Source organism: Orycteropus afer, unplaced genomic scaffold, assembly GCF_000298275.1.
Source record: "Orycteropus afer afer isolate SDZICR_OR568_19922 unplaced genomic scaffold, OryAfe1.0 scaffold00034, whole genome shotgun sequence".
NCBI lineage: Eukaryota > Metazoa > Chordata > Mammalia > Tubulidentata > Orycteropodidae > Orycteropus > Orycteropus afer.
This window is the reverse complement of record NW_006921621.1, coordinates 1,348,672-1,358,279: the sequence shown is the minus strand read 5'-3', so window position 1 is coordinate 1,358,279 and position 9,608 is coordinate 1,348,672. Positions and strand designations below refer to the sequence as shown.

At 40.4% G+C, this 9,608-nt stretch overlaps 1 protein-coding gene across 1 annotated transcript; it reads left to right on the top strand.

Moving 5' to 3' along the window:
- Positions 1-4,835: 4,835 nt before the first annotated feature.
- TMEM14A (transmembrane protein 14A) lies at positions 4,836-9,083 on the top strand. Its single transcript, XM_007936142.2, has 4 exons — positions 4,836-4,905; positions 5,813-5,914; positions 7,499-7,586; positions 9,044-9,083. Exons 1-4 carry the CDS (start codon positions 4,836-4,838, stop codon positions 9,081-9,083), a joined length of 300 nt encoding a protein of 99 aa, XP_007934333.1.
- The last annotated feature ends 525 nt before the right edge of the window (positions 9,084-9,608 follow it).

The window sequence follows — 9,608 nt, the reverse complement described above, 5'->3', positions numbered from 1 at the left end:
TGATGAATGGACTTGATTGTCAAAAATCACTTCCCTCCCGGCATCCCTGTTACACCCAGTGCCCGCCCTCTGCTGATGCGTGCACGTTCTCTGGCTCAGGGCCAGGGTCCAAGGTGGGCAGAAGGAAAAAAAATGACCATGTCCGGCCGCCACCCCTGATGCTGCAGCACCCGCAACCCAGGCTGTGAGGCCAGCCAGGCTCCCCAACTCGGCCGGTTGAGCCTAGGCTGGACAGAACCCAGGGGGGAGGAGGGAGGAGTTTGGCGCATGCGCGCAGCAGGGAAGGAGCGGCCGGAGCCGAGCCCAGGAACGTAAGACGCAGAGCCGTAAGGCGCTGGTGGCAAGTTCTGATTCTGGACTTCAGGTATGATTCTTGCCCGGCACCTGAACACCGATATCACTCTTTTCGGTAGCTAGGAGGGCTGGGGGCTGCGAGTGAGCTGTGCATTACGCAGTTGACACCTGCCAACCCCGAATTTTATTGCAAAGACTTAGAAATAAAAGGGGTGTTTTTAGAGTGTGTTCTCCCCATTCTCTCCTTACCCCTACAGTAGGCAACATACAAGTGACTTTAGGAGGATTTTACAGGGGCTGGAGTCTGTCCTATTGGGGATCGCTTCTCTCCTGCTGCAGGGAGTTATCCGACTTTCTCCCTTAGGGTCTTGAATCCCCAACGTGCCCTTTCTCCTACCTTCCAAGAGCTTGGCAGAGTTGAAGCAGGAATCGGGCCCATAGCCCATTGCAAACATGCTTGGCAGGGTTTTACTTTTCCCGATACCTCCCAGACTTCACTAAAAAAAATGCCCCTTCCGTATCCCAAGGAACTCAAGGATAGCTAATTTTTGATACTCATACTATGTGAAAATATTTTTTATATACTACTTTACAGAAAATCTAGTATATTTCGCGAAGTTCGGAATACTGGGCTGGGGGCTAGGCAAGGCCCTATCACCTAGTTTGTATGCAGTGTAGTAGATCGTTATACTGCATTGCACTCAAGATGCTTTCTGGCTTTTTAAAGTCCTGAGCATCATGGTTGAAATGGGAGCGGATGATGTGCTGAGCACATAATCTCCCTTCCCCCTCCCTTTCACGTTTGTTCAGCGCTCTGGCTTTAATGTATGCCTTTGGCCTCATTAAGGAGATTAAAAGGTTAGCTGTTTCTTGGCATTTGAGGTAGAGTAGGGCAGTTACAGAATGTCTTAAGGCAGAAGCTGTGGACTTCCCTCCCTTCATTTCACAAGTATTTACTAAGCAGTTGACTAGCTGAGAGGAGCTCTGGTAGCACAGTGGTTAAAGTATATGGCTGGTAACCAAAACGTCGGTGGCTTGAACCCACCAGCTGCTCCACAGGGGAAAGATGAGGCAGTTTGCTTCTGTAAAGATTTACAGCCTTGGAAACTATTTGGGAAAAAAAAAAAAACCCTCACTGCTGTCCAGTCCCGTGGTTTCTGACTCATCCCCACCCCCTCCTTGGGTTTCCGAGGCAGTATCTCTATGGAAGTAGAGGGTCACTGTGAGAATGGACTCAGTGGTGGTGGGTAAGACTCATTATGTATGAGTTGGAATTGAATTGATGGCAGTAGGTTTGATTTTGGGTTTGCCTAGGTGCAGGGCTATGTCTTGGTGTTGTGAAGATGACACAGATGACTGAACAGTGGTTGAATGTCGGCATAAATGAAGATTAAGCCTAAGTGTTCATTTCCCTGTCTTTAGCAGACTAGAGGTCTTTGTACTTAAGGAACTTGATTGGCTGGAAGGAGGAAAAAGCCCAACCTAAGTAACTCTGACACCAAACAGGAAGGAATGGAACCCAAAAGAGGTTCAGAGAAGAGTCAAGGGCTCAACGGAGGAAAAGGAATCATGCTTCATACTAAGTGCTTAACTTAAGGGGGAAATTAAGTCCCAAGTTACATCCTGATGATGAATGATCTCTCTCATGAGTGTCAGATCCATGTGTAAGGGTGTTTTCCTTACTGAAAGTTGGGATGTTCCAAACACATCTCATCATCTGTAGCCATCCCTACCCCCCACCCTTAGGAGCTAGCCTCAAAGCACATCTTGGGCACAGATGAGATCTCCTATTTAACTCAGAGACCTAGGCCTGAGTCATTTCTGGTTCTTCTCTCCCTCATTCCCCCATCCAGGCCTGTAAATTCTACCTCTTGAACCTCTCACAAATTCATCCATCCTCAGGGCCATTATTCCAGGCCAGACTGCCATTATTTGTTGCTTACTTTACCCACCACAGCCTCCTAGCTTATCTCACTTCAGCCCATCTTCCACTACTGCAGCCAGGATACACATTGTCAAATCTACCTGTGACACTCCGTTGCTGGCCATGCTGTGTCACAGTTTCCTTATTTGGATACTGAAGATGGTGATAGCACTTACCTCATAGTGTTGTGTAATGATTAAATGAGTTTGATATTTTAAATTGTCAGAATGGTGCCTAACACGTGATAACCGCTCACAAACTTTATTACTTATTTATTCAGCTTTCAGTCAACAAAGTTTTGAACAGAGATCTTGCCTACATTTTAAATCCCACTCTACCACTTCTTGGGCACAGATGAGATCTCCTATTTTAACTCTTCTTCCTACAGATGTTGAGGTCTTTCCAGTGTTGCCTCCTTTTCAGTACTGTCATCTCCTGGGCTTTGGACTCTCTCCCCTCTGACCCTTCCTCACAGTAAGTTCTGGCTTAAAACTCCTTTTCTATTTGTTGGGGTAAATTTGTTACTGACAACTACAGGAAATAAAGGGAGCTCTGGTAGCGTAGTGCCTAAGGCACTTGACTGCTAACCAGGCGACTGCTCATTCAAACCCACCAGCCACTCCTCGGAAGGAAGATGGGGCAATCTACTTCCGTAGAGATACTGCCTGGGAAACCCAGGGAGGGGTCGCTATGAGTCGGGTCCGACTCGATGGCACGTAACAACAACAACAGGGAATAAAAGGCTAGGTTAACTTAAATGAAAAAAAATTATAAAAATATGCAATAGCTATGTGCAAAGATAATTATTTTCCCCATGGAAGAAATAGAGATATAAGAAAGTTAAGTTATAAAAGCGCCACCAGGCTCCTTAGACACCATTCAAGCCTAGAACTGAACTCACTGCCATGGCTCAACTTTCAGCCAAATGGTAGAGGCCTATAAGGTGAACAGTAACACCTAGGAGGTATGCGCCTGTTAGAATAATCAACCATGTGAGATCAGAAGGGCAGCATTTGCCCAGGGATAAAGCCCAGAAGGTAGGAAGGGGGAGGAAAGAAGAACAAATGGAAATGGGAAACACAGGGAAGAAGTGGCAAGAACGCTGTTACATTGTGGAGATTGCACTGAATGTCACAAAATGAATATGAATTATTGAATAGAAAACCAATTTGTTCTATAAACTTTCACCAAAATTATAATAAAAAGTTTAAAAATTTAAAAGCACCAATAGGAAACTTAGAAGTTAAAAAACTGCAAGGAACTTTAGAGCTCATTTCATCTATGCCCCTCACGTTGAGGGTATTGGTGATGGGGTAGGAATGAGTTGTGGCCCAAGGACCAACAGGCAGCTGTGACCAGTACCCATGTCTCCAGCCTGGAATCAGCACATTCTGTATCTCAAGAGAATTGTGGACAGGATTTCAGTGGAACTTCTTAGCCCTGGATATATGTTCTGACTGCTGGAGCGTAGTGCCTAAGGCATTTGACTGCTGACAGTTCAAACCCACCAGCCACTCCTTGGAAGGAAGGTTTGACAGCCTGGAATCAGCACATTCTGTATCTCAAGAGAATTGTGGACAGGATTTCAGGGAACTTCTTAGCCCTGGATATATGTTCTGACTGCTGGAGCGTAGTGCCTAAGGCATTTGACGGCTAGCAGTTCAAACCCACCAGCCACTCCTTGGAAGGAAGGTTTGACAATCTACTTCCTAGAGATACCACCTCGGAAACCCAAGGAGAGGTTGTTATGAGTCAACTTTATGGCAGTGAGTTTGGTTTTTTTTTTTTTTTCTGCATAGGATGTCATTATCATTCAATTAGCTTTCATGCCAGGGTGTTATTACACCCTTTAGTGATTTACCATTGATTAAGTGTGGATGTCTCTGCCACTACAGAAGAGCTCTCTCACAGCAAAACTAGTGACAAAGCAAAAGGTTGAAGTGAATCTTTGGCTAAATCAACAAATAAACATCCATGTTACCCTTTTTGTGTTCTTTGGTTAGGAAGGATACAGGGGCGAGGGACCTGGGGAAGGGAATATGAGTTAAAAGATGAGGTTGCTGTAGTCAAGGGATTTAGAGGAGGAAGAAGCAAATTTGCTCTATGTTCTATGATGCAGGCTAGAGGGGTTAAGGAGATTGGGAGGTAGTTAATAAACACAAGTCAAGGGAGAAGGTTCATAGGGATGTGGGGTGCAGAAGGTGATTGAGAATTTGTAGATGAAGAAGAGGGAGGATATTTGAGGGATGGAAGTGAAAAGTGAAGAATGTAGGGTTATGGTCCAGTGAAGACACCTGACTGACCAGAGCAGAAGTCTTATTTGGGGAAGTGGAGGGAAACAAGCAGCTGAGGGTGTGGCAGGTCTTGAAGACCAGTGTTCTGTGGAGAGTGCTTGAGGGTGACAGGGATGGGGGGACAGTGGATGAGTGTTGGGATAGATGAAGATTAAGCCTCAGTGTTCATTTCCCTGTCTTTAGCAGACAAGAGAAATTCATTTCCATGAATGAAGGAAACTCTATGGGATGCATATCACTTTTATATAAATTTGCTCCCCGTACAACTTTTTATTTTGTCTAATTTTTCCCATCTCCCTTGCTTTAGAATTACAGCCTTGCCAATGGACCTGGTTGGGTTTGGTTATGCAGCTCTTGTAACATTTGGGAGCATTTTGGGATATAAAAGGAGAGGTAAGTCGGAACCAAATTTTTGATAACAGGGATTTGGCAGGGAGTTGATAGTTGTGCTAGGAACAACTGAGGGTCTGTGGATCGAACAAGAAGCTAAAGACAGCTTAGAGGTGGCTGAGGACCAGCATGTTGTAGAAGGGTTTCATGGAAGGAAGGGTGGGGTAAGTGGTTCGGCACATGATGTTCCTATATAGGGATTTTGGGCTTCTCACCACAAAATTCGGATTTTACCTGTCATTATCAATTACATAAGTGATTGATTTAACTCGCTTTTTAGCAAATGAGGTGTTTTTTTGTTTGGTTGTTTATATAATTGTGATGTCAAAAAACTGAGTTATGCTGATATGTTACAAAGGAAAGTTTATTCATTATACACGTTTCAGACCACTTACGTTTTCTCAGTATAGTCACAGTTTCTGAATTCTGACATCTGGAGGCTTGAAGGTTTAATTATTCAGGACAGAACCATCGCTTGGGACAGGATCTCTCTCTTTCTCACCCCCCTTATAAGTTAAAAATATTTTTGTATCTTATTGTCATTTTGTTTCTTATTGTCATAACCTCCCAGTAAAAAGATGGAGGCAGGGGAATAGAAAAAAATGGAGGGCATAAGAAGCCAGACTAATTGCCCAAAGTCATATAATCAATGTCAAACCACTGCCAGGAGCCAACTGTTTTACTCCCTCAAGCAATATTCTAACCCTTGCATTCCTCCACATTCAGGATTCCTCTGCTTTGCATTTAGGGTCCAGCATGAAATAGCCATTTCTTAAAAACTCTCCGTGAATAGGCATATATGTAATTTGGGTCTGTCTGGTTAAAATGCCTGAGTAGGAATACATTTGAAGATGTACATATCATACTAGATTTGGAATTTTCTTTCTGGACCCATTCCCTTCTCTTTCAGGTGGTGTTCCTTCTTTGATTGGTGGACTTTTTGTTGGATTTTTGGCTGGCTATGGAGCTTACCGTGTCTCCAATGACAAACGAGATGTAAAAGTATCACTGTGTAAGTAATGCATTTTTCCCAATTGTGGAGAAGCAAACCTTTGGGGTGACGTTTTTGATACTGTATACTAGGTATACTAGAAAATCATAGTCAAATGGTAAGTGGCCATATGCTGTTTTGAGTCTGAATAAAACTCTTGTTTCTTTCTACACAGACCAAAATTAATGTTACTGCTACCAAGCATTCTAATGAAAGAATATTCTATAAAACGTAATACTGTTGTTGTTGTTATGTGCCATTGAGTAGGACTCAAATCATGGCGACCCCTCCTTGGGTTTCCGAGGCAGTATCACTATGCAAGTAGATTGCCCAAACATAATTCTAGAAAAACAAAATAAAATTCAAAAAAAACAGGGAATTATTTGAGGAAGAGAAAGTTGATTTAGTGTTTTTTTTCCTTCACTTATTTTGAATATGGGCTAGAGATAGTTTTCAATATTGAGACTGTATTAGAAGATAACTAATATTTCAGTAAGATATAAAACAAAACAAAAAAACCAAACTCACTGTCATCAAATCAATTCTGACTCATAACCACCTCCATCAGGTTTCCAAGGCTGTAAATCTTATGGACTCAGACTGCTCCATCTTCCACAGAGCAGCTGGTGGGTTTGAACCAAACACCTTAACTACTATACCACCAGAGTGCTTTAGTGAGATATAGTGGACTTTTTATTCGTATGCAGGCCATAGTTCATGCTTTTTTATTGTCAATCATTTTATTTTTTATATAAATAAGTAATATTTTTTGAAGGCTATTCTTAAATTGGGGAGCTCTGGTAGCGTAGTACCTAAAGTACTTGACTGCTAACCAGAAGGCTGGCGGTTCAAACCCACCAGCCACTCCTCGGAAGGAAGATGGGGCAATCTACTTCCATAGTGATACTGCCTCGGAAACCCAAGGAGGGGTTGCTATGAGTCAGGTCCGACTCGACGGCACATAACAACAACAACAACAACATTCTTAAATTGTAACATCAGTCTCTTGTATGAAACCACATTTCTCTTCTTGGTACAGCTTCAAAAGGCTGACATGATGCTTCTGAATATACTACTGTTACTTAGACAGTAATCATCAAATTCTCTGAAATGGAATGCTATTTTTAAAAAATGCAGTAATGGTACTTTTGATAAAATATTATTAATTAGATCTTTTTTTAAAATATTGATAACTTTCCTGAGCATTCAGTTAATTAAACATTTATTAAGTGTCTCCTGTGGTTACAAGAATACTCTCTAGCATTCCTAATGCAAGGTTGAATAAGATAGTCTTAGCCTTCAGGGAGTCTTCTGTAAATAGAAAGATAGGTTGGAAAAAGACCTTTTGACAATATCTCAGGGAAGGATTTCAACATGTTCATTTACTCTAAACCTTCTATCTGATGAACTAGGTTTATAAAATATTGTAATAGAGCTCTATGTCTTTTTAAGGAAATAGCAACTCAGTATCTACACATAATAGTTACAGTTGTTGAGGGAAAAGCAGGCAGCAGGTATTGGAAAGCTGGAATGGTACCCATTTGGTCACAATCAAGCCTTGATAACATGTTTGAAAAGCATGGACTGGTTGGTTTTTTTTTTCAGTTACAGCTTTCTTCCTGGCCACTATAATGGGTGTGCGATTTAAGAGATCCAAGAAAATAATGCCAGCTGGACTGGTTGCAGGCTTAAGGTATGAAAAAGCTGTTTTGATCGATGAATTCCTCTGCCATAATATTTGGAAATGCTGAATTTTGGGCATTTAAAATCAGTTTTAATTGGAAAGGTTGCAATAATTTTTATTACTATAAGCATGATGGTAAAAACCTTAAATTACCATGGATTCAGTCAGTCTTTGGTTTACTGATATGCCTGTGGCCTTTTTTATTGGATCCACTTGTATCTGATTACATGTACACACTTATCTTTTCAGACTGAAAGGCTGAATTCAGCTTCATTTTTCCTCAGGCTCCACCTACCTGAGACAGTAAGCGTATTCAGTTAAATCTAACACTCAGTTTCTCTTAGAGAATTAAGCAGATTGACAATCTGCTGCAGTTATTTTGAGCTTTTAAGGGAGAAAAGCTTCATATTTTTTAAAAAGATAATTAGAGAGCCTTGTGTTTCTTTTAATTTGATCCGACCAGTAATTCTATCCATGAGTTAGTTATATTTTGAAGTAAATATTTAGAGGTAGTGTTTTAAGTTTTCCTTTATATGTTGAAAGCCACAAAAATGTTTGTTTCCTTTGATATATCTATTTCCAATTTTTGGAATTTATTCCAAGTAATAATAATGAGATGAACACAAAGATTAATGTTCATTGCAACTTTGTTTCTAAAGGAAGACATGATAAACTGAACAATTAGAAACAGTCTAAAATTTCACCAAAAAGGAAATGTTTGAATAAATGTTACATGTCCTTTCAGTGGAAGTTTGGCAGGCATTACATGTTGTGTTTTCACAAGCTGTTTAGTGACATTAGAAAATCTTAATGACATAATAAGAGATAAAAATGGGATCACAAATAACTAAATAGAGTACGATCCCAATTTTTAAAAAATGTGTGTATACAAAAAACTAAGATAGGAAGGAAATACCTTAAAATGTTAGTAGCGTTTACCTTTGGGTGTAGGAGAATAAATAATTTTAATTTTCTTCTTTTTGTTTTATATAGTATTTTCTACTGTGGCTAATGTATTATGTTTATAATTGGAGGGAGGGGGTGTGATTACAAAGGACTGCTTTCCAGTTAGAGTCCTGTTCTAAAAGTGATGCTTGATGGTGGTAAGCATCAGAAGTCAGGTTTACCGGTCAAGAAGAAAAGACTCCAGTATCTAAGATTATAATTATAACCCCTCAAAATTGTTCCTTGAATATTTACTAGCTTTAGAAAGTTTTCTTTCTTTCCAAACCTCTTGTTCCTAAAACCTTATCCCATATTTTCAGAACAGTGAGTTCTTATTTCTCTTATGTATTCGGTGAACATTCAGACTTGTATGGGAGGGTAGCATCCAGGGATAATGAGACTATCCTTATCCCAAGGACTGGAAGGTGTAGAGAACTCTGGAAGCCAGGTCAGGTGGATATTTGACCCATTCTTATGCCATATAAGAATGACTTTCCTTTTTGCCTTTTATTTTAATACAGCCTCATGATGATCCTGAGACTTGTCTTACTGCTGCTCTGAGAATCTGAGGAATGAGAACTGCATTCCTGTCATTCCACTGTAGCAGGCAGAGCAAACTCTTTGTATTTAAAAGATAAGTATCAACACAAAGGTCAACTGTCTTATCTTATTTTAGAAACAATAGTAAAACTGTCACCTCTAATGTGAATGCTAGTTTGAGGGTTTTTTTTTTTTTACACAAAAACTTTATTTTCTAATTGTCAAGCACTGTTGTCATTAAAGGAGTTTAAGAATCATGATGCACTGTTTTTTATTTGCTATGTCTAACATACAATCGATCCTCAATATTCACATCACAATTTTGTTAATTTACCTACTGGCTAAAATTTATTTGTAACCAAAAAATCAATGCTTGAGTCACTTTCTCTATTATTTGTGGACTTGCACAAAGAGGCAAAAAATTTGAGTTGATCCTGCCAGCTTAACCAAATAACAAACCCAAACACAATCTTTTGATATACTTTAAAGATATCCCATTAATCCTAATGGTGCCTAAGAGTTTATCACCACAAATAAGGCTTGGAA

Coding starts and splice junctions, on each gene's coding strand:
- TMEM14A (XM_007936142.2), top strand. CDS start 4,836: ATGGACCTGGTTGGGTTTGGTTATGCAGCTCTTGTAACATTTGGGAGC. Junction 5,915..7,498: donor AGATGTAAAAGTATCACTGT/GTAAGTAATGCA, acceptor TTTTTTTTTCAG/TTACAGCTTTCTTCCTGGCC. Junction 7,587..9,043: donor GGACTGGTTGCAGGCTTAAG/GTATGAAAAAGC, acceptor ATTTTAATACAG/CCTCATGATGATCCTGAGAC.